Below are 25749 nucleotides of genomic sequence, written 5' to 3'. Positions count from 1 at the left end.
ATGTAAAACTGAGCTGTTAGCAACAGATGTAGAAACCTAGGAAGGCAGAAATATAACCATTGTAACCTATTGCCCTATGCACACGTATAACTTAGAAAGATGGGGCCTGATTTTCAAGCACTTGCAATACATGTAGTTAATTAATTTATAAAAACATTTTCCAATGAGTCTTTACATTTTGTATTTCATCCTTTAGCAAATACATTAGTTTTGTATGTGATTTTTATGATTTCACAACAAGCTTATGTATTTTTCAAGGCAGAACTTTCACCAACAAGAACTGAAATTCATAATGAGTCAAAATTTAAATATTCTTCAAAAGAATGGCATTTCTCATAAAGGCATTGTATTTACTCTTAGCAACTTTCTTGGAAAGTACAGATTTTCATGTTAAATTCCATAGTGACCTAGAACAAATAAAGCAAGTATCAATTGACTTCATTATGCAAAAGACAAATTTAGATTTTACACAATGTGAAAATGTGCTGATTTGGTCCAAATGGCAGCATTCAAAAATTACAAGAGCAGGTAATCTGAATTACTCAGATAAAGTGCATATTTTGGAAATTTGTTTTAATATATGTCTCTGGAATCTAGAAGTATCCCACATTCCATGTACTAGGGAAATGTAACTGTACGTGTATCAGTATAAAGAAGAAGAAATCAAAATATTCTGTAAATATTTTAGATTTCACTGTGTGCTGGAAATTGCTAATCAAACACTTCTACTGGAGCCAATAACAGTCTTGGTCTCAGCATAAATAGCAAAGAGCAGCTACTTGATGTCCATGTGTAAACTTTATTGTGCCTGTGAAGCAGATGACCAATATCCTACCATATAAGAAAGTTCATTCTGTGAATGTGAGTTTTGACAGACAGTGGAGCAAGCGCAGACCCAGAAATCAGCCTCATTCTGCACAACCAGGGCACAGCAGCTGTTTGATAATGGCAGCCTTGAGGTCATAAGGAAATCACACAGCTTAAATGATGGCTTCTCTCCCCCCACAAAAGAACCTTCTCAGAACAGAATAATTTGAGTTAGGAGTTACCCCTCTGTACAAGTAGCACACAGATGTAGTAATCCTCTTGCAGGAAAGCAAATCAATTTGGGCAGTTTAATTCTGTTCACTGTGTTGGTATCAAACAACCCTACTTGTTTAAAGCAAGTTACTACTGTGTTCACAAGGTATAATTACAAGTTAAATCAATGAATGCTTTTTTTTCATGCGGTAGTATTCAAGTGTATATCTTTTTAATAGATTAAGGGTTTTTCTTGGTTTTCCTTTTTTTTTTTTTTTTTTTTTTTTTGTAATGAGAGGCAATTTAAGACAGACTTTTCAGGAAAGAAGGAAAGAAAAATCGCTTCGGTACAACTTAAATTGGATTTTTTTCACCTTAATGCCTGGAAACAATTTAAAACAATTTACTTTGACTCAGTTTAGGCAAATTGACAATGTTACATAACATGGAATAGATTCCTCCATTTATCTTTCTCTATTTTCCTTTTCTTGCTATATGTTCATTTATTCTGTTTACACCTAATAAGCAGCCCCTAGTCGTATAAGAAATCCATTCATTCCACTGTTGCTATCACAACTGCTGAAATGCACCACCCAGCACCTCACTGTTCTCACATTCACTGTTTGGTCTCCATAAACATTCAGCAAGCAGTGAATGTCTGTGGTGCCATTTTTCCTGCATGGAGGAATTCAGTGACACACCTTTGCTTCATGCGCACTTCCATTCAGTCGCCATTCTGTCAGAGAGCTGCTCTGCTGCCATCTGTCACACAGCAACAACACGTCATGGAATACTGGTGGGAAGGTTCAATCCCTACTGCCACCCTCTAACAACATCTGCCTCTGATGTGATGGGCCAACTTGAAGAAATAGGAAGTATAGCTTTTGGAGTAGCCTTTGTAAACTCTCTACCACATCTGAACAGAAGAGAAACAAATACATCCTCCTCAGACAAAGAAACATACTACTCTCACAGAATTACTGAATAGTAATAGAATACTCTCACAGAAAGGCTGCAGACAGAGGGTGGTGGTCAATGGCTCTATGTCCAGGTGGAGGCCGGTAACAAGTGGTGTCCCCCAAAGGTCTGTCTTGGGACCGGTGCTCTTTAACATCTTTTCAATGACATCGATGAGGGAATTGAGTGCACCCTCAGCAAGTTTGCTGACGACACCAAGCTGAGTGGTGCGGTTGATACGGTGCAAGGAAGGGATGCCATTCAGAGGGACCTCGACAGGCTGGAAAGCTGGGCTCGGGTGAACCTAATGAGGTTCAACACGGCAAAGTGCAAGGTTTTGCATTTGGGCCAGAAGAACCCCAGGCACCCGTACAGGCTGGGAGGAGTGGTCCTTGAGAGCAGCTCGGCAGAGAAGGACCTGGGGGTCCTGATGGACAAGAGACTGAACATGAGCCAGCAGTGCGCTCTGGCAGCTCGAAAGGCAAATGGGATCCTGGGCTCCATCAGGAGAGGGGTGGCCAGCAGGGACAGGGAGGTGATTGTCCCTCTCTACTCAGCTCTTGTGAGGCCCCATCTGGAGTACTGTGTCCAGGTGTGGAGCCCTCAGTACAAGAAAGACATAGAGATTTTGGAAAGGGTCCAGAGGAAGGCGACTAAGATGATCAGGGGGCTGGAGCACCTCCCCTATGAGGACAGGCTGAGGGAGTTGGGCTTGTTCAGCCTGGAGAAGAGAAGGCTGCGGGGTGACCTCATTGCAGCCTATCAATACCTGAAGGGAACCTACACCCAGGAGGGGAGTAAACTCTTCAAAAGGGCTGACAACAGCAGGACGAGGGGAAATGGTTTTAAGTTGAAGGAAGGAAGATTTAGGTTGGATGTTAGGGGGAAGTTCTTTACTAGGAGAGTGGTTAGGCCCTGGAACGGGCTGCCCAGGGAGGTTGTGGATGCCCCGTCCTTGGACGTGTTCAAGGCCAGGTTGGACGGGGTCCTGGGCAACCTGATCTGAATGTGTATGTTTGGTGGCCCTGCTAGGCAGGGGGGTTGGAACTACATGATCCTTGAGGTCCCTTCCAACCCAGGTGATACTGTGTAATTGTTCAGAAGGGAGCTGAGGCACAGAAACACGGAAGTGGTATGTCTAAAATATGTAAGGATTAGAGCGAGAAGATGTGAACTGAGGTTCCCTTACAGTGGAATAGACTGACTCACTGTCTAGGAGAGGGAAGTTGAGCAGGAAAAGATTATGCCATTAAACTTTCTGCATGCTTCTGTCATTTCCATTTCAAGAAAACACTGTGGAAAGCTTAAAGTTACATGGAATGATACAGACTACATAGAAGTCAGATTTCCTTATCTTCGGATTTTTTCAATTATCTTGAAATTATGCTTATCCACTGTGCCCTCACTAATACAAATAGGTATCATTCTGACAATCAGCTAAGTAATTCTTTTGTCATCCACAGATGGACAGGGGATTACATGGCTAAGAAATGAAATAAAAGCTAAATCCCTATGCTTGATAAAATTTGCTTGTTTTCTCTTTCATTCAGGATTACCGAGTGAACATCTTTCTCCGTCAGAATTGGAATGATCCACGTCTTGCATACAGTGAATATCCAGATGACTCTTTAGACTTAGATCCATCCATGCTGGATTCAATTTGGAAACCAGATTTGTTCTTTGCTAATGAAAAAGGTGCCAACTTTCATGAAGTTACAACGGATAATAAATTGTTAAGAATTTTCAAAAATGGAAATGTACTTTATTCCATCAGGTGAGTCTCTAATTACATGATTTTTTTTCATAGAGAAGTTCATAAGTATATCTAAGAATTGTTAACAGCTATTTTCAGTTTCTAGTCATGCAGTTCAATTACTAAAGTAAACATGAACTCTGAATATTGAATTTCATCATAATTACTGTTCATTTCTAATGCAAAAATAGAAAGAGATCTCTAATTTGAAGTAGTTTTAGTAAAAATAATAAGAAAAGTATCATTCCCAATTTAAATCACAGATACTGAGCCTAGAAGAACTCAGACTTGCACATGGTATATACATGCTTGGAATATTACAGTCTGAACAGATCTATGTATGAGCTTTACATACTGTAGCCTCCAATGTCATAACAATCCAGTGTAATTTCTCTTTCACTGTTTTTGGATATTGCAGTCACAGTCCAACACATAAACAAGAGCCACTTGAAGCGTGAGGTTTTAAGAATAGCTCACTTACTGCAGGAGGTGGGGAGAAAAGTGGAAAGTAAATTTTTGAAAAGTTCTAAGAAGCTGTAAGCAGCAATCACATCTAAGCATTGACAAGATGCAATTGTTCCAGTTCTTTTCTCCCCACTTTTATTAATACAGACATCATTAGACTATAACAGCAGTAAAATCATTCTTACAGTTACCTTCAAAAATGTAATCAAATGGGAAATTAATTTCATATAGGTATACTAATGTTATAGTCATGGTATAGATTTGGCCTACTTGAAAAAAAAATATTCATTTTGAAAAATATAACATCTCTTTTCCACTTAGCATTTGGTTTTACATCATACTGCATCAAAGGGTAATTGAAACTTCTTGAAGAGACATCAGGACTCTAAAGAATACTTTGTATACCAGGACAAAAATATACAGTGTTTGTGACTTGTATGAATATACCAGTGCAAATGAGCATCACACTGTCAAGCTTACATTGGAACAAAGAGTTTGGTTAAAGCTCTTACACATATTTCATATCCAAAAGGAGCTTAGTATGCCAGTCCAAGTACATAACCATTCTTCAGTGTCACAACACGTATTCTGTCACTAGAAATATTGAAAGAAAGCAAAAAGGTTTCCTTCCCTCAACCAAAGCAAAATATAAAGCTAAATCAATTATCTCCAGATTCAGTCAATCTGAGAGACACAGGCAGATTGAATGAATAACCCTTCCTCCTTGCCCAACTCTCTCCAAATACATACAACACATAGACTATAAACACAAGCACTCTGCTGAAGCAAACTCAGATACCAACTTTAATAGATTTCTGACCAAGTTCACAGTCTCGTGAAATGGGGGTGAAAAAAAAAACACCACACTAAAGGTATAAGAGCAAATGTTGACCATGATGCTTGTGGATACCATATTCTTGTGATACTAGAATGCTTAAACTCCCATGATTTAATTAAGAACTATTACAACTTCTGAAAAAATTTAAATTATTCAGTTAACACCTCAGTTATTGTGTTGATACGTAAAAATACTTTTTTCCTATAGGTTGCAAAGCATTTCACAGGAGATATAATGGCTAATGCAAAACACAACCACCTTTCAAACTTATAGGAATATGTAGTCTACCACTAATATCTTGAAATGTTATTTTAAATCTTTGTGTTGACAATTTAAGCACCTTATTTTAGAGCAATAACACAAATTATTTTGGCAGCACAATTTGCAACTGACATCTGAAATGAAATTCCTGCAATTCTGAGTAAATTTTATGGGTAAATGTCAAGGATTTGAAACACTGTAACAACATAATAGTAATAATTCTACTGTAGCATGAAAAAGCAGGCTGTTGTTGCATTCTTTTAGATGTAAGTTAGACATCTCTACTGGGACTCTCCCTTCTCAGAGCTTTCTAATGAAAAACTACATTTTCTTTTTCTAATGATTCCCTCTGCTTTTATGCACTCCACCTGTACAATTATAGTGTTTTGTGATATATTTTTAATATATTTTTGTGTTCTTTCAGATTGACTTTAATACTGTCCTGCCCAATGGATCTCAAAAATTTTCCAATGGATGTGCAAACATGTATAATGCAGTTGGAAAGCTGTAAGTTTGTGCAATGTATCATCTTATAAATACTTTACAAGAGATTACAGCAATTCGGCATGGAGTAGAAATACTCCTTTCTAACGACATAAGGAGAACAACCTTTCAGAAATGAATTACCTATTTTAATCTGTGAAACATAGCTAATTTTCAAGGGAAAAGATTTTTTTCGTTCCTTTGGAGACAAAAAAAATTTCATGTAAATCAAAATTTATTGCTAAACTGACCTATTCAGTACAGAGTTTACCTTTACATGATGCTTAAGTGTATTGTGATTCACTGTGAAGTCTTCTGTGTTCACACACACAGAAACACAGTTATATGGGAGAACATAAGGAAAATATGAGAATAAATTAAGTGATTTATGTGCAGATCTTGAAATTAAAAATAATTTGGCATACTAAAACAATGGGAACAAGATAATTTGTGCTGAGTCCACGCTCTTCAGATTCCTGCATTAGCTCTTCAACTTACCTACATGTTAGAGCTATGTATCTGTAGTTTTTACTTAATTATCCCAGAAATGACTAGAGAAAAGGCTTACTGTAAGGAGGAAATGTAAAAGGTTACATTACATATATGTGTGTGTGTGTGTGTGTATATGTTCATGATCCTATATAGGGTATGCCACCTACACAGTCCTCAGCCTCTCTACTGGTGCAGGACCTTAAATCACTGAAATATCCCTTAGAAAAATCTTGGAAAGGGCTGTGAACCTTCTAGGGTACAAAGAGGAAGACCACACAAAGTATCATCCCAGCAAGGAAGCAAAATTTGAGCACAGCATTACTAACAGCCACAACAGTCAAATGAGGCTTTCATATGAGGACAGTGGCTAAATCTGACAGCAGAAATTGCTGTGACAAAAAACGAGAGATGGTTATTCACGGCAAATGTCAAAGAACTTAGGGCAATATTACATATTCAGCATTCAAGCAAAATTCCACATTCACTCAAGTGAATAATTCTACTAATAACTTATATCATCTTTATGATCAATACCACTGAGTAAGAGATTAAGATGAGGCAGATGTATCAGAATACATACTGTTTGGGGATATATTCAGTATATATCACTATGCTTCAGACAGAAGGTATCATAGTATTTAAGTACTGAAGAAAGAGATACATATATATATTTACATAGATACACACACACACACACACACACTATTTTAAAAACTGTTGCTTTAACAACTTCATGAAACTCATCTGTACTTGTCTCTTCCAGCCCATGTGAGGAGAGGTTGTACAATAACTGAGCATTCTTGAGAAAACGGGCATTTGTTTTACTCTACAGATACCTTGCAGGAGCCCTGAGTTTCCATAGACTGTACTATAAGGAACACTTGTTAGTTGAATACCACTTTGGATGTCTTGCTGTGTTTTCCAGCAGAACATTTTTCACTAATGTCTCGTTTTTAATTGTTTAGCAGCAAGTATAAATTCCCTGCTGTATACCAGGTAGTACAAAGAATAGTATAATGCTCATAAAAGAACTGCTGAACAGAATACAGATGGCTGCTTCATTTTGAGATGTTCAAGATCTTCTAATTACAAAGAAAGGTCAAGCCTGTTTTTACAAGGAAGAGTTGCTTCATCTACTTCTATGTTACCTCTAACTTCAGACATTGAAAAATAGGGACTATGGCCAAATTACCTGGTCTGAAGCAGAAAACCTTGCAGTATGTCAGCTTTGGCTATACTTAGATATCTGCTAGAAGATCAACATGTTAGGTTTTCATGATCAACAACTCCCTGAAACTGAGAGAAACGTCTGTGGGACATTTCACAAAACGCAGGCATAGCAACACAATTTCCAGTGTCAAGTTAGTTAGGATTTGGTACAACTATGAATTTGCGATGTTCAGTAATTCCAGAATTTCTTTAAACTTCCTGACCTTGCAAACCTCCATATAACACTAAGCAAACTGGACAATTTGTAATGAGTTGCTCATTTTCTCATCTTGCCACCATTCACAAAGAAAGACTGACATTTACTTATAAAGGACAGATAGTAGATTTTTCCTCTGCTATGAAAAAAAACTAGTTTTATTCAGTAATAGATATTTTCCATCAATATTGATACCATTACTCCAGCACAGAATGCCCTAAGAGGGAAACTCATGTACAGCTTTTTTCCCCACAAATGATAGATATATTTTTATGTGGCTCATCTAATGGTTTTTCCAAGGTCAGTATTTGCAGCTGCGTTTGCCCCTTCACTTATATCTTGAATCACATAAAAAGTATTTAAGAGAAAGTGTATTCTACTTCAAAAGTATTTATTTTACCGAAAGACTTATCAAAAACTAGAATGAGCTGCTTTTGTATCTTTGAAAAGAAGCAAAAGAAAACGCAGTTAGGACATAATCCCTTCCACATTTCTACAGTTCATGCTGGGGCAGCCTACAGGCATGTTAGATAATTTTAGTTTTATTCTGCTTGAATAAGACACAAAGAAATGTCAGCAAGATATTTATTTCCAAGGCTTATTTCACAGGAAAGATTTTTTCTTTCTTTCATGTACTAGATCTACTTGTCTTTGTCTTAGATTGTATTTATCTCACAGCATTCCTTTATTCATATATTACAATTATATATACGTTGTATTATAACTTTGTCTGAAATTCAATATTCTTAAATCTTCAACCAGTAGTACCATTAAAACACTACACCAGTCACAAAAGAAGAAACATGCCATGAAAAGCACTATATGTAAGGGATAAAAATCATTTTATTTTGATGTTTTGGCTCCCTTACAAAAATCATCTTCCCATCATCTCCCATTTTGGGGGATTTCAGAGAAAATTGACTCTATATTGCAAAATGCTATTACCTGAGCAGTACAATTTCTTTCTTCCCAGCCTCAAAATTGGAGGGTTTATCCTTATTAGATTTTCAGAAAAGAGCAGCATTTCAGGCACAGACCTCTCCCACCTCTCTCAAATCTAACATGTGCTAAAGACTGTAAGTTTTCAGGTGTCTGAAATACTGAAATACTCTATATTGCAAAATGCTATTACCTGAGCAGTACATTTTCTTTCTTCCCAGCCTCAAAATTGGAGGGATAGAGATTGTTGAAATAGAAAGATCTGTAGGCAGGCAAATAGATAGTCAGCATCATGGGAAATTATGTGCATATTATTCCTCTCTCGTAAAAACACAGATGACATGGGAAAGACCAGGGCTAGATTTCTTACCCACCAGTGATCCTAGGATATGCACTTGAATGAGTACACGGCTTCTATTCTGTAGCAGGGTGACTCAACCACCCTGTGCACCTAAAGTATGACCTCATACACAGCTACCAAGAGATAGATATTCACACTCTTCAGTTCCCAGCTAACACAGGATGAAAGGGCAGGAGCAACTTTGCAATTGCTGCTGAACCTACAAGAACTAATGTAAAAGTGACACCTGAAAACTTACAGTCTTTAGCACATGTTAGATTTGAGAGAGGTGGGAGAGGTCTGTGCCTGAAATGCTGCTCTTTTCTGAAAATCTAATAAGGATAAACCTATAACAGTGAGATTCCATCAGAGGACAGTCCCCTTGAAATGTGGCTTAGAAATACATAGAATAATGTTTTCTTGGTAATCCAGAATAAGTTTAGCCTAGAATCACAATACAGGTGATTTTCAGAGCTAATATTCTAAGTGGGTAACTTATAATATAAGAATTTACACTTACCCCAAGCTGAAGACAGATTAGTTAGATCTGCGAAGTCCTCTCTGTTGCCTAGTTGCTTGAAATTTAAGGCACAGTCCAAAACTCTCCCACATTCTTTGCAGCAGTAATCTGTAGGCAGCCTGTCCTATTCTGCTGGGATACCTAACGGAAAAGCAGTGAAATTACTCTAGTCAACATGACTGCTGTGCTTTCCTCAGCTGGATGCCTACAGAACAGCTCAGTTTGCTGAATGAGTCTAATGTTACTCTTGCACTTCTATCTTTCAAAACACTTAGGAAAAAAAAAAAAAAGAATGAAGTTTAGGTTAATCACTGGGTTTAAAAGAAACAAAATAAAACCTCTAGTCAAACCAAACTCTCTAGCACAGAAATGCTAGATATTTAGGGTTGGTTGTTTTTTTAATGTTATTCACATGATTGTTTATTGAAGAAGAGGTTTTAATGTGTATATATGTATTTTAAAAAAGATGTACGAGAAGCAAATACTTTCAAGAATAGAACAGAATTAGCAGAAAATTTACAAGATATACTGATATATATGTAGATCAGAAGTTAGCTCAAAAATATTGTCTTCATTATTTAGAATGGTACTTTAAAAATGGTTAGAAGGAAACAAATTCACAAGTAAGACAGTTCTCTGGTATTAAAATTTGTCAAGAGATTTCATTCAAAGTATGTGTGGACTACTGAAGACTTGTGGGAATTACTTCTCTTGAATACCAAGCTTCGCTTTTCTCTGGAGTAGTCCTTAAACAGCTTGGAGAAGAGAAGTCCATACTTTGAAGACACTTTATTTATAATTCTTCAAGACAAACTTGTTGGGTGTCTGCTGTTTTGCTTATGAAACAATAGGCTTTTATTACCCAAAGGTAATATTGAATTAACAAAATTAAAATCTTCAAACTCTCAAACTGTATGCAGCTGTCATAAATTGCTTAACTCTATTATAATGCATTCTGTATAACTCTATAGATCCATTCATGAAGATTGAATTGAATCTTACTTAAGGCTGGTTTGGATCCTCTTTCAGAATTGGATGAACGCAGAAGTTACATGTATTACTAAAAATGATAATAGTGAAGAAGAAAGGAAGAAAACAGATTCAAATGATACTTTCCTCCAAGGATTTCATTTGTCTTTATAAGTGTTGGTAATAATTTGTCAATACGTTTTTCAAAAAATAATATTTTCTGGGAAAGATGACCAAGCCCAAGAGAACAGTCTAGTTTTCTCTCTTGTAGGCACTGCGATTGCCCTTGCTACTTTGAAATATTTCAGTAAGATTACAATCTTCTTCCCATGAATCTTTCTTGAAGCACATAACTGCGCACACTGAAAGCTTTCAATTTAACTAGAAAATTTTCATTGTGGGCTACAGATCAGATTTTATTGGTCTTGTCTGTCTTCTGCTGAAGAGTTCTGTGTAGATTATGTAGATAAATTAAATAGACTGTCACTACAGTTTATTTTATTTGATGCCTAGGTTATTCAAATAGCTACACCAAACGTAGCAAGCAGAAGTCCTGATAACCACTTCTCATCTCTTGTCTTGTATTTTCTTATATTTTCCCCTTCCTCCCACCATACAGAGTTTTGCTTTCATTTCTGCACATTTACCACAAGGTCTCTAATAGATCTAAAAATTTAAAGAAAAACTTCTGCAGACCAAATCCAACTTTACTAATTGTTTCAGAGCCTTTACACCAAAAACTAATTTTAGTCAGTTTGACAGTTCTTAATACTCATCTCAGACAGAGGTCTCAGTCTGCCAGTACACCCTTTAGTAGCTATTAAAACCACGTAAGGATTCATAAAATGAGTTACCTCTTTAAAAAGCTGCTTTTCTAAAAGGCCACAGTGCTACACATACACAAAGTTCTTGACTGCTCTTGAGAAGTTCTCCATCTAGCAGCCCCTCCTTCTAGGATTATAATCTCGTCATAAGTGCAATCAAGGAACACACAGATATTATAATTAAGAAATATACAGGAAAGTTAGGCTAAACAGGTTATCACGCTACAGAAGAAGAGACAGAAACTTACCCTTACCCTAGGCTTGCTGAAAAAAATTCAAGAGGCGCAATCTCCAAAAGAGATTCTTCTCTACTAATAGTCAGCTTTTAAATGGGGTCTAGGAGAAGTGGAGCCAGGCTCCAACCCTTCCGATAGCACAGAATTGTCTTCACCTGTGCTCCCAGGGCTGACTCATTGCTCAGCTCAGGTGGTCAATCAGAGGTTCAGGCTGTGATTCAGCAGTTCGCATACGTCATATAATTACCAATAATTTACCATCTGCTTTTTCATTACAGATGTGCAAGACTTCAGACTTTGGGTTAACATAGTCAGTATTAACACAATCTAACCAGTCCTGTTGAATTGCTATTCAACAAACAAATGTAGTTTTTTTTCTTCCTTTTCCTACACTGATACACTTTTAGCAACTTGAGACTTCCTAACCTATAAGTGATATCTTTAAGGTTAGTGTCTGATATCAACAACTACCTTTGATTTTTTTCCGCCAAACTATGTTCATAAACAACAAAAACTCTAAAGCCCCTCTTTCCATTTGCTGGGTGAGGAGGTTACAGTATTTGCAATGCTACTAACATGCCAGTGAAGTCATATATCAGTAGGAGACTAAAAATCATAATGATCCTCCTTAACCTCTTATGATAGTCCTTATTGCCCTTCTATGTCATCTAGCATCACAGAAGATTGCATTACTAAATTAAAACAAAGTAGTTTATTCTAATTTCAGGGGGAAGGGAGATAACATGCAGTTAATCTAGGAAGAAACTGGTGCCAGTTATATCAGACTGCTTCTAATTATAGAAGGCTACATCATAGCCTTTTTTACAGGGAAATTAATAAGGTACTTCTACAGGTTTGTTGATTTCTGGTTCATTCTATGATTAACTTGCCATTAGAGGCTTCCTTGTCTATTTTCTCCTCCTTTCCCTTGTATCCAAAGTGGCACACCTGAAAATAAAATCTTACCTACTCTCACAGCACCTGATTCTCTTTCACAAACTTTCATTCTGCCAAGTGAATGCACTCTACTTATTCAGAGCCTCAATCAACATTGTGGGTCAGTCACTATAGCAGTTTCCTACTTTTTGAACATGCTATTTCTTCCATTTGTAAAAGAATCCTACAGACTAGAAAGAAGACTCACTGAGAGGAAGTGAAACAAGCTGTACATCAGTGATGTCAAGTGTAGAAACTAACAGAGCTTCCTCTAACAGTGCCCTACTTTTTCACTCTTAGAACATGTAAAAGACACAGACAAAAAGCATAACTAATGGACCCTTTCCTCTCCTAGCAAGAGTATCAGCCAGAATGTAAAACCACACAGAGAAGATATCTGTCTTGTTGAATTATACTATTGAATACAGCTGCATTCAGATCAATTATTTTTAATTGCAGTTGTGCTTCAGATACACTCAGCTCTAATTACAAGCTTGATCAGTGTAGATGGTGCTGTATAAACCTAGCACAAGGAGAGCTCATTACTCACTTCAGCCATCCATTTTTGCTCAACTAGGAGTAGCTGATCTTATACAGGCAGTGAACTACTTTATTCACCTTCATTTTTATTCCTGCACGAGTTATTTCAGGAGCAGATGGCTGAGTGTTCATTTTATTCTGCAGCTGAGTAAAGTAAATGCAGACCTGCTTTGTTACAGTATCTAATCAAATTTCCATTTTGCAAATGTAGGCCTCAGTTTGCCACATACATATGCATGAATGATATATATAGCCCCACTGAACTCAAGTGGTGGCTTCAGGATTTTAAATTTATCCACATAATTTCAATATTGTAAACATTTATGACTGGCAATTCTAGGATCCTGTATCTAAAAAAAATAACATTTTGACCTTGAGACTCCAAAATTTTCCTTACCAAAGCTCCCTATGTTTCTGTGACTTGCTGTGCACACAACCCACTGCATTGGATGTTACTAAATACTTTAGTGCCTTATTCATATCAAGACCGTAAGTCTCTACTTGGCATTGTTGCTGAGATTGAACCTCGTGGTAACTTCAAAATATGCCATGATGTCTTCATGGTGCTGCGCCACTTCAATAGGAAACATAAATTACATATTCAAAAGAGTTCCCAAAACTAACATGCTCCATATCTGATCTTTAGGCTTCTTATTTATATAATGTCATGCACTTAAATTGTTATTGTATTTAAAGCACAGTATAAAAACTACTAGTCTGCATTTTAAAAAACACTTTCATAGATGTTCTTCTATTCCCCATCATGCCCCATGCACACAGCTATACCCACCAGCACTAAGTGTTAACTACTGTGCTATGCAGCTGATCTTCATGAAAGCAGTTAAGAAACAAAAATATTTTTCTGTTTTGAGATACCAAAGAAGCTCATTTAGCTCTATGAGCATTCCGGTTACTCTTGAAAAAAAATACTCTAATGCAGAATAACATGGGATTTAGCTCTTTTTCGCACGGAATATTCGGGGAGTTGCAGTTTGTTCTTGCACTTCTTTCTTAAAAATTCTCTGATTTTGTTTCATATCTACAAATAACAAGATATTTTCCACTGTAGTTTTTCTTGCTTTCTTTCATGCAGAGATGAAAGAATGATGTGGTAGGTGGAAAAGAGAATGTATTCATCAAATTGTTTGGAACTGCATCAAACAATAACATATTTTCATTTAGAAAATCAAGGATAGATAACACTGCTCAGTAAAGAAAATCCGGAGACAAATTAGTGTTATCAAGTAGTTCAATATTCAAAATTAATTTCACTGTAGATTTCACTAATTCATTGGGCACATTTGTTTGGTTTATTTGTATTTCACATTGCATAAAGGGACACAAATTTAATAGAGACTAATTTGATATATCTAATAGAAGTAAGGTATACATTATACACTTTATTTTATTTTATTTGGAATAACATAAAACTGTTTCTCCATTAAGCTCTTCTGTGTTTTAGGACGCATTCACTGCACCAGTATGGTCTTAGAAAACTAGAATTACTGTATTGAATGTTAAAGCTCTATTTGGGTATTTAAAATGTAGACAGTAAAAATAAACTTTTATATCAGTACTTTGTATATAGTTACTGTTGTTCATATATTACACTATTGAAGAATTAGTGGACAGAATAGACATTCAAAGTTAAAAATGCATTAGAGATGAATGAATTTGATTTAGTGAAATACATTTTGACGCAGCAGTTGTTTCCTGTCAGTTCAATGAGTTTTACTCAGGGGATATCACTTCTGGCCATAATCTACATGGTTCAAATGCTAATCTTTACACACAACTACTTTTTGTCTGAATACATGCAAAGCTTGGTAAGAGCTATATTTTTGAATTTTTCTACTTTATGACATTTGATATGAAACTTTAAATCTGTGTTTATACTGTTGTGCATGCAAGTATAGATGAAAAAAGTACATTTAATACAAGCATGTAATGTCTTGTGTAATATCTGATCTTACTGAAGCACTTATTTAAAAGGATATGGGTTTGTTTTTATTATTTTCATCTAGTCCCAACAAAATACTAAAGAAGATAAACCAGTATCATCCTAAGTGCTTGCAAAAACCTTAATATTAAGGGTACTCTCCAAAAGAAACAGAACAAATCTGAAGGTCACTGATTCTTAATGTGCAGATACATTCAACAAAGACAGATTAGAAAGGATGAAGTGTGTTTCAGGTTTGAGGCCAGTATATCAAAACAGTATGTCTGAATAGCATTTGTAGATGTATTCAAAGAGTAATGAAGTCACTGAACATAACGGGGGAAAGATTGACGTCTGCATAACAGAGTTTATTTCCCTCACTAGAACTCAAAATCTCCGTATTTTCTGAACACGATATTTAAACACTAAATTGTTACTGAAATGTTAAAAGATGTTTCCAGTTATCTGCAGGTTATTCTTAACAGCTAATTGGCTTTGGAGTAAAGCAGAAAAGAAACATTGCAAAGAAACTAAATGGATGAAAACTTTATAATTTAGATGTAAAAATTACTCCATTCTTTTCCTCATGCTTCAATCTATTATATATGAGTCAAGTGTACCCTTGTGGGTCAAACTATTTCAACAATAGTTTTAGATTTCAGTCTTAAAATCTCACATTGTCTGAATTAATTATGTCCTGAGAAAGTCTAAATGAAACCTTAATGTGAATAGGAAGCAATTTTTTTTTTCTTTCTGTTGTTACAGACAATTTATCCAGAAAAACTTTGGAATAGAATTCCAAAGATATATTTTCTGACATATACAGAGGATGTAGAACAGCTTTTCCCCATTGAAAGTTCACGCACATATTCAGCTGAGAGATAGAAATACAATGAAAAACTATTTGCTCTTTGCAAGGTCTTCCCCTTGATTAGCACTTCAGCTAGAAATGTTAAGGTTTTATTTAATCATACATCCATGAGGTAAGAGTAAATACCGGAATCTGAATATGGAGTGCCAGTTCGTTCTTCACAGTCAGCTCACATGAGATTATGAACAATTGCTTTTCCATGTTTTCCACCAGATTCAGAGAAAAAAAGTATTTTTTCAGTTCAACTAATACCTCACTGCTGGATAAATTTTCATTACTTCCTTTCAAGAATTTGTATCTAAATTGATATAAATTGACATAAGCCCATAAATATAACTTTGACGTCTAACATTTCACTCCATATAGAATGAGAGGGAGATATGATGGTGCAAGAGAGGATAAATACATAAAAATGAGCCAAACATAGCTGATTTTGATGCTACATAACTATTAAGATTTCAAAAAAGAAAGCCTTCTTTTTTTCCTACCTCAGTGTGGCTTAGAATGGTAAATAATGTGTTTTTGTTAACTAGCCCAAAGAGATCTGGTGAATTTTCTACTTTAATGGCATTTGCTGAAGTCATCACTATTTGGTATGTCCCTGACTTAAAGTTTATATATATATATATTTTTAGTTGGATACACAATGAATGATCTCATTTTTGAATGGCAAGAAAAAGGAGCAGTTCAAGTAGCAGAAGGACTCACTCTGCCACAGTTTCTGTTGAAAGAAGAAAAGGATTTGTGTTACTGCACCAAGCATTACAATACAGGTAGGAAAGCATATTAGTGATTAAAACCAAAAAGCCATCATTTTACATTTATTGTTATTTTGGAGAGATTTATTTATTTGTTTAATATTCTCAGTGAACTCGCAAGACGATTGAAACATACAGATGCATTTTTCAGGACAAGATTGTCTTAAATAATTGACACAGTGAAAAGCACCTCGCAGCTGAGAAAACTTCTATTTCAGTAAGCTTAAGAAAATACATATTTGAAATAATAAAGAAGCAATTTAGTCAGGAGTTTCTTTTTTTTAGTGAATGCCATGACTACATATACACTTCAGGATATGAAGCACTGCCAAGACCAAGAAGTCCATATGCTGTGCACTAAGCCCTGCCTGGCTACATCAGGAAAAGCCTGTTACTTCTTCCAAGCCAGCTATCCCTGTCCTATTTCTTAATTGCAATGGAAAAATGCAGACCAGCTGAAAGTATCCTTATTGTACAATAGATGACTGTCCAAACTAGATACGGCCTTCCTGAGTTGAGGTCTTTGTAGAACTGTGATGTTATGTTTAGCTTATGTCTCTAGGGTACTGGGAAAAACAAAGTTTTATCAATACTAATTCAGTCATTTTGTTTCTAATTGTAAACAAAACTGCCTTGAAAATTGAATGATCACGAGCATAATAATCCTCCAAAAATATGTACAGCAAATGCTAAGAGTGCACAGCTTCCATCTTCTCAAGTTAAAAACAAACAAAGCACACAATTAAGATTCTTTCATTTATCCATTCTCTCTTAAAGTTTGCTCTCCAGTGTGATTGTCGATATGTTAAACATAACTTGAAATTTAAGTTTCAAACTACTTTATTTGGATTCTGCTGAATTGACAGAGGAGGGAAAATTCAACGGGCAGCATTCATAAAGAATGTCCTGTTGCAGTGAAAATAAAATAAAAGTGCTTTTCAACACTGAATGTATCACAGCTGCGTTGATACCCTAGGGGTAGAGAACTGAAGGTTCTCTAATGGTTTCTATTTAGAATGGATAGAAATACCAACATTCGAAGTGTTCTCTGAAACCATGAGTCTCTAAACTTTGGCTTGAGCCACGGATAAAATATATAATATAATTAATGTGTATATGTAGCAAAACATTTTTTTTTTTTTACTGTTGTTTACTAACACATAAGTGAAAGATAGCAACAACAACAAAAGTTTAGAAGGTTGAACACATATCCTGTAGACAGATACCCTTTTAGAATACTCCAGAATAAACTCCCATATAATTCATTTCAAGTGACCAAATATCAGTTTCTTGATTAAGTTTAGGTGCACCACAGGATGGAAAGCTTTTGCGAGACATTCTGTAGAACAGAAATAAATTTTTAAAAATCTTCCTGTGAAACAAATTAACTTGAAGCTTCAGGACAGTATGTAAGAGCTAATCAGTGCATGCACTCATTAGAGTTTCATGTCCAATTGAGAATGGATTGCTGTAACTGTAGCTTAAAAATAACATATATAAAGTTCTTCAAATATAGGGATGGAAGGGTTTCAGCAACAGCACAGCATAATGGCTCATGAGGTCTTGTGTTTAAATTGATGCAATGATATTTACGATCATTTTTATCTGTTTTTACATCCTCTGGCATGTCTACAGTGACAAATTTAGAAAATGAAGTGAAATCCTAGTAACCAGAAAAGTCATATGTGACTTCTCACATTACAAGGATCGTCCTGCTTTACCCTGACTGTGTCACATGCATGCTGGGCTTTCATGGAACACCCAGTTTTCAACTGCAACTGCTGGTAGCTGCACAGACCAACATACATAGGCAGATTCATACATAATGAACATTGACTAGCAAGCACAAATGAAATTTGAATAACTCCATTACCACGGGTACTATACTAATCATAATGCTGATTAAAAATATTCAGAACTGTGTTGTCAATAGAATGGTTTGGGTTTTTTTTCACTCTAAGTGTTGTTTGTAGCAATCCTGGAAACTGCGCAGACATGGCTATTGCTCACCAGCAGAACTGATAGATTCTGTAAGGGACCATTTCTGATGTCTCTGTATCTGTAATTTGGTAAATCTGCAATCTTGGTGACCTGCCCAATTCTTTAACTTCATCTTCCCCATTCAACCTATTCAACTTCTTAATGTATGTAGTCCATACACAATTTTTCCCATGGTCTTCTTTCTTTCCTCTTAAAGCCAAATAAATTGCTTAACAACCTGCAAACTGTGCTTCTTCTAGGTCCCAGCTACTACTGACAATGTCTTACATTGGGCCGTTTTGCTACTAACATGACAGTGCCTAAAGAAGGAGAAACAAGCTTTGATGCTTTCCTCTGTCAACAAGAACTCAAACCCTCATGTTGTTTGAGAATCACCTAAGACACTGTTTCTGACATTGTAGTAGTGATTTATAACCCATGGATCTGCAACCTTTTGGGGTTGAAACTGGAACATAAGAAGTTTCATACTAATACAAGTATTAGTATTACTAATACTTTACTGGCAGAATGACAGCATGCCGAACAGGTTACTTTAGTGAGAACCTGAATTGAGAGGGGATCTGATCAATGTCTGTAAATATTTAAGGTGCAGGAGGCAAAGGGACGAGGGACAAGAAAAGAACAGGATCTCACAGCTAGATGATGGCTTCAGCTATAAAAAACAGCACAGCCTCTGCTGGCTGCCTCCTAGCTGAAGCTCACATCTGTTAGTGCAAATGCTGTATTTCCATTCTGCTTCATCAGCCAAGTTTATGCAGGTGGTTCTGATCTCAGCCAGGAAGGGCAAAAACTAACAATACCCTTTCCAAGCTTAGACCAAGAACTGCTGCAAATGGTCTCTGCTGAGATAGTCTCTGCTGACTTCTGTCTGCTGCATTTGTCCTCTGATGTCTCTCATGGATGAGAAAGCCCAGTAATCTGTGCAGAAACAGAAGGGTTTCTATTTGGGTAGCCACCCGTCTTCCTGGGAAGTTGCCTCCTATTAAGTTAATTCTTCAGCACTACATGGGAACAGAGGAGAGGAGGAACACAGAAGTCTTGGCTGGGAAGCACACTACAGCTGAGGGGGAAATCCCAAAGTCAATGTAATTCCATCAGCTCCTAACATGGACTGGCAGGTGCAGAAAATCACTGGGCCTCAGAGGAAGGCAGGAATATTAAGTCACGCTTTCAGTGGAGTTAGATTTACAACTTGTGCATTTAACATTTTATAGCTACTGCTTTTGTAAATATGGTGGGTTGTTGATTTTCTTTTTTCTTTCTTTGGCAGAATAAAGGTTTCATACAATGGAATTTAGTATAGCACTGTAGAAATAACTAAGGGCATGTTAGAAGAAGTACTGTGAAAGCAACAAAGTTCAGAATATAATTCCAAGCACTAATTATGCTTGGAATTAAAACATTTCAGTTTGACTTTATCAAGTATTCATTTCTGAATGCCTAATGTTAGAGCATAACATATAGTATACTGAGTAAAGAATAAGCTTATTCTCTGAATCATTCATAAATCTGATGCATAAATGTCATTAGTATGATAAATATTAAAGCACTGTTAATGGAACCATTTCTTATAAAACAGATAAAGCTGGATTAGGAAAGTGCTATCAAAAACTACTCGAAAGCACAGCAAAAAAGAAAATCCTCCTATCAATTAAGAAATAAATAACTAAATGTCTTTCCATGTTAAACTTGGAATTACGAAATGCTCTTATTGAAATAGATAAGAAATCTGTCAAATGTATATTTCTTGCTATGATAAACTCTGTCATATATACAGTATTTATTGTAAGAGCATTACCTTCAACAGTATTTATGTCTGATTAATGTAAACATTGAGTAGAATTAGAAAATATAATGAGATTAGGTCAAGATCACTGAAAAAAATATATAATTTACAGAGTAAAATATCTTGATCAGAGAAAACTCTGCTTATGCATGTTTTGGCACTGCTATGAGCAGACAGTAGATTTTTTTGTTCTAGCTCAGTTACATCAGTAGAAGTTGCTTGATGCTCGGTATTCAGAAAAATGAGGCCACTCAGTTTCCTGGAGTAGCCCATTTGCAAGTCTTCTATTTCTGATTTAAGTCAAAACAATTTGAATGGAGGTGAAGGGAAGTACTTTACGGGATCTCTTGTTGATGACCTAGCACCTTCACTGTTGTCACTACATTTTCTTCCAATTCATTGGAATAAAGAAAAAATTGTTTAAGCATAAAATTGGACCAAAACATAATGTGATTCTTTGCATATATAAGGAAATAAGTGTTCCAGAGCTTATTGAATTTTAAATTTGCAGTTATTCAGATCACTTTCTTTCCAGCAGTTAATCCTTTTGAAATGGCATAATGCACATATTAAAAGTCACAGAAGGGAAATTAAAACACTCACCATTCATTGGAGAAGAAATGTATTTGATGCAGTATACACTCTTTAGGTAACAATATATTTCTATTGAATATTTATTCTTTGTTATAAAAAGGAAAATTTACGTGTATAGAAGTCCGATTTCACCTCGAGAGACAGATGGGTTATTATCTCATCCAGATGTACATACCAAGTCTCTTGATCGTGATTCTCTCTTGGGTGTCATTTTGGATCAATATGGATGCAGCTCCAGCCAGAGTGGCTTTAGGCATAACAACTGTACTGACCATGACAACACAAAGCTCAGGCTCACGAGCATCACTTCCAAAGGTAGGTGGAATTTCTTCTGTGTGTACTGCATTAATACAAAATAAAAACATTATGTGGCAAATAAAGTCCTTAAGTCAATCTTACACGTTTTAATTAATATCACTTATTATTTTGAAGGAAATAAATAGCTTTGAAATATTAATCCCACAGCATGCTAAACAACATATCCCAACAAGCGATGAAAACAATGTTTTTCTGTACCAAATGTGTGCTGCTTTATATCAATTGATATCAAAAGCTTGTCCTTTTCTGGATCCCAATATCTAATAATGTGCTATCAAATATAACTGAATTTCTTAAGGGAATTGCTTTAAAGACTGTTTTTCCTTTCAGTTGTTATTCCTCGACCATCTTCATTGCAGTTAGTGGGAAAAAATGTATGCAATAAAAACAAATTCCACTTCTGTATGAGTTTTAACATGGATTTTTTAAGTTTGCTGATTACATTTTTTCTAGGTAAAGTAAAAAACCCTAACAGAGGTGAATGTGCTTTGTACATTGTGTATATGGATCACAATATGCCTGAATGTAGTATTAACTGATGAGAAACTGAAACACATTAAAAACCCTGAAAAGCAAGAACGTAAGGGGTTACCAAAGGGAGATGCAGATGTATTTGTCACATTCTTGAGGCCTGATGCTAGCTCTGCTGTCTTAAATGATAAAACTCTTGTAAATCTCTACACAGAGAGTGTTCCATATTCCCAGTTCAGATTATGTCCTGCAGCTGAGCTTGGCAATGAAGGACTGCAGTGAGTTCATCAGTTCTGTAACTCATTTTCAGTACTTATACTGAATTTAAATCTATATCTTTAATTTACTCTGCCTGTATTAGCAGAAAAAATGAACATAAAATGAACATATCAGAATTTTGCATCTCACTTCACCTAATTTCTAGTCTGGGAACTTTAAATAAGTATAACAGAGCAATTCTTAGCATCATTCACAGACCTCATTGGGAGAAATGGAGGACGAACATGTGATCCTTGTGGATTATTTTGTTTATGATAAAATATACAGTACATTAAGAGAAATTGTTAGGGTGAAAAATAGTAAACATCTGTGAAAGACGACACTTAAAAAATAATCATTAAAATATAAGTATTCCACTGTTTTCTCTCTTATTATAGAACTTCCATGTGAAAATTTGTTTCACAAATGAGTGCTAGGTTTGGAGATATTAACGAGCTTCTTCCTGACATGAAATGCTAAACATTACATCTGTGCTTTGAAAATATTCAGTCTTCTGCTCTATTTTCTTCTTAGGTGTCATATGTCAAAGCAATTGACATCTGGATGGCTGTGTGTCTGCTCTTTGTATTTTCTGCACTTTTGGAATATGCAGCTGTAAATTTTGTGTCAAGGCAGCATAAAGAACTCCTACGATTCCGACGGAAAAGGAAGAAGAACAAGGTAAAGCTAATAGTACTCACAGCTTGGAAGGGAGTCTAATGGACTGATTATGCTGGAAGATGGGCTCAGTTTGGTAAACACACTGCTGTTTAAAGTGGCAATATAAATAAAATGGCAGCACAGAACAAAATCCACTCTAGGCTGAGGGTCACTACAAGGACTACGTGCTGCATAAATCCAACTTGAATTCTCAAAAGGAGGATTAAGAGGGCTTTAAATGAGGCATGGGCCATGTGGGAGCCATCTGCACAGACACGAATTTCTCTCTGTTAGAAGAGTCAGATTATACTTCAGTGGATCAACATGACTGTTACTTGCAGCACTTTGTACAGCATTAAGATTTTTCTTATTTCACTCTAGATTTAACAGCTGTATTTCATGTATTTTAAACATGAACATTAATTTTTGAATTGATTTTATTTGTGGGATATACATTTTTTAAGGGTCTGAGAAGAGTGTTTTCACATATGTCAATTTAGTGTAAATTGTTCATACAGTTAGCAAAGAGCTTTAATAGAGTAGTGGCTACTTATATTTATTTGATGGCAGAAGCTATCTAAACTGCTGTTAAGGGAAGTCACTGGTAACGTGTAAAGCCAAGCAGCTAATGTTACAAGTTTAAATTTGTAATAATCAAAGTGTTTTACAACAGCATACAAAAGTGCCTACTGATTTTTCAAAGAGAAAATACCTCTATCGACTTCTCATTCAGTGAGAACCCACCACTGGTGTCACACGGAGTTTTTCACTGGCGTTCAGTGAATACCTGTAGTGTGGATGAAAGTCTGACATAGCAACATAGCAACATGACAAGTTCAGGCATTTTTAATTTCTGCAGACTAACCTCAATTTACTCCTTACATTGCAAGAGGTTCCTTTCCAAGTTTTTTGGAGGCCCCCCAAGAGGGGGCAGGTGGGCCATGACAAATGTGACCCATGTCAAATATAAACAACTTTGTTGAGTGATATTTAATGTGACTGTACTTTTAGTCTGTTTTTAATGGAATTAAGTGTTTTGCTGGACTAGTTTGTACAATCTTTTCCCTCAGGGCACGTTTCCCACACTTTTGCTTATTGTCATTCTCCTTCCCTGGAAATTCTGTAAGCCACATAGTTCCTAAAAATCATATTTTCAACATTAGGAGTAGCCAGTAAGAGCTGCCAACAGCCAAAGGACCAAATCCTGCAAGTTATATACACATGATTATCTAAAAGTTTGCTATTTGCATTTTTAACAACTGCATAAGATTCATCCATATCAAGATTGTGATCTTTCATAAACTTCAGGACTTTTTCCAGAACTACTGCAGAACCATTTTCTTTCATGAAGTTGATTATTCTGTGCTAAATGTAGTACCTTGTGCATTCTCCTACTGATTATCCCCCTCCATATTTTTTGGACTCTTTGTTCAAATTGTTGGATTAAATCTTTGTTCCAAACATATCCTCAAATAGATTTGCTTTATTCTCCAAGCTTGATATCTTTCATAAATCTAATCAAAATAATTGGTTATTCTTTGTCAATACTGATTAAAAACATAGGACGTATAAATACTGCTAAAAACTAAATGATCAAGCTCAGAGAAAAATAATTGAATTTAAAAAAAAAATTATAAAATTGTACAAAGTACAAGGTACAGAGCTGTATCAAGAGGTTTTGGCATCTAAAGTTCATCTGTCTTTGCCATTATGATATTTTATTTTTCTTACCGAAAGTCACTGCTTCCTTCTTACCTATCTTAATACAATATTTGCTGCCTCTCTTCCTGGGCAGCAGTAGCTGTAACATCAAAGATGATTCTTAGGTATAACTGCACCCTCTGGCTACCACTTTTATTGTTGTAGCTATGGACCTCACTTAATGATTCCAAATAACTGAAAGGCATATTGCTTTTTAGAAGCCCAATACAATTCCTACAGAAGTGACAAAAATTTGTAGGTAGTTGAAAGAAATCTGGGATTTTGTTATAAATACACTCACAAAAAAAAAAAAAAAAAAAAAAAAAAAAAACAAAAAAAAAAACGAAAAAACAATGGTTATTGGAGCATAATATGCAATCTATCCATTGCTTTTTTTCTCAGTAAGCATCACAATAAGAGATTATTTTCTTGTTTCTTTATAATTACTGAAATGGCAAAATCTTATGAATATGAAAATTTTTGCTTCCAAATTTAAAACTTCATTTGTTAGCATCTGATCTACTGTGCTTTATTTCTGTTTGGGAAGTAAATCTAGTCAATGAATGTAAGTTTAACAAATATTATATTGCTGATGTGATGGAAACACCTTCAGAATGAATGAATATGAATTATTTATTTAAATATACTCTCCTTTAGGTCTTGAGAAACAAAAGAAATATGTCAGAATTAGAAGAACGATATAGGACAACCAAAACATACCTATGATCAGCACTTTTTCTTAGTTGTGTTTTTCTGTATGGGGAAAAATAGCATGAACTATGTTCCTATGCTGAATACCACTGATTTTAGATTAGCTTTTAAAAAAAGGTATTTAGTTTTCAAGAACAATCAATCTTTGAATTCTATTTTCCAAAATCTAAAGATCACAAGTATCTTTAGTGAGGAAAATAGACATGCAAACTAGGTTGTCTTTAATGGTAATCACACCTCTTTTCTTTTGTTTTCTTTTTGGTCAACCCATCCATTTTGATGAAAGTATTTTGAGGGAGTTCTTGATGGAAATGAAATCAATGAATCATTACAGCATAGCAATGGCTTGAGATGTGCAGGACCTATAGACGGGACTTTGCCTCAAATCTACAGTACAAATTTAAGGGTAAACTATGAAGAAGATGTCCCATTTGTCAAAATGTGATATCCAATCATTAACAGAGGCCCTGTCCTTTTGTCTGAAATAATGTCTTTCCATGTGGATTCCATTCATTGCTACCTGTATGTGATGACGTGAAATGTTAAGAAAGGTATCTATCTCATCAATTTTGTAATCTATTTTGATCTGTTTAAATCAGGATTAAAACATGATATTAAAATTTTGTTTTCTGCAATTTCAAAGAAACAGTGACATCAGTTCAAGAGGAAATCAACTGGTACC

The 25749-nt window shown here is 35.6% G+C and overlaps 1 protein-coding gene across 2 annotated transcripts in view; it reads left to right on the top strand.

Moving 5' to 3' along the window:
* Window positions 1-25749, top strand: part of GLRA3 (glycine receptor alpha 3) — a 73403-nt gene that overhangs the window by 39273 nt on the left and 8381 nt on the right. The window contains exons 4-9 of one of the 2 annotated variants that reach the window (XM_048942749.1): window positions 3528-3751; window positions 5719-5801; window positions 16445-16582; window positions 21049-21263; window positions 22530-22676; window positions 25354-25473. In XM_048942749.1, coding sequence (XP_048798706.1) covers window positions 3528-3751; window positions 5719-5801; window positions 16445-16582; window positions 21049-21263; window positions 22530-22676; window positions 25354-25473 — 927 coding nt within the window. The remainder of the gene's footprint in view (window positions 1-3527; window positions 3752-5718; window positions 5802-16444; window positions 16583-21048; window positions 21264-22529; window positions 22677-25353; window positions 25474-25749) is intronic. The other variant, XM_048942750.1, reaches the window with a different exon arrangement.

This window comes from Lagopus muta, chromosome 4 (assembly GCF_023343835.1).
Source record: "Lagopus muta isolate bLagMut1 chromosome 4, bLagMut1 primary, whole genome shotgun sequence".
Lineage (NCBI taxonomy): Eukaryota > Metazoa > Chordata > Aves > Galliformes > Phasianidae > Lagopus > Lagopus muta.
Note: the sequence above shows the minus strand (reverse complement) of the source record. Positions and strands in the feature narration are given on the sequence as shown.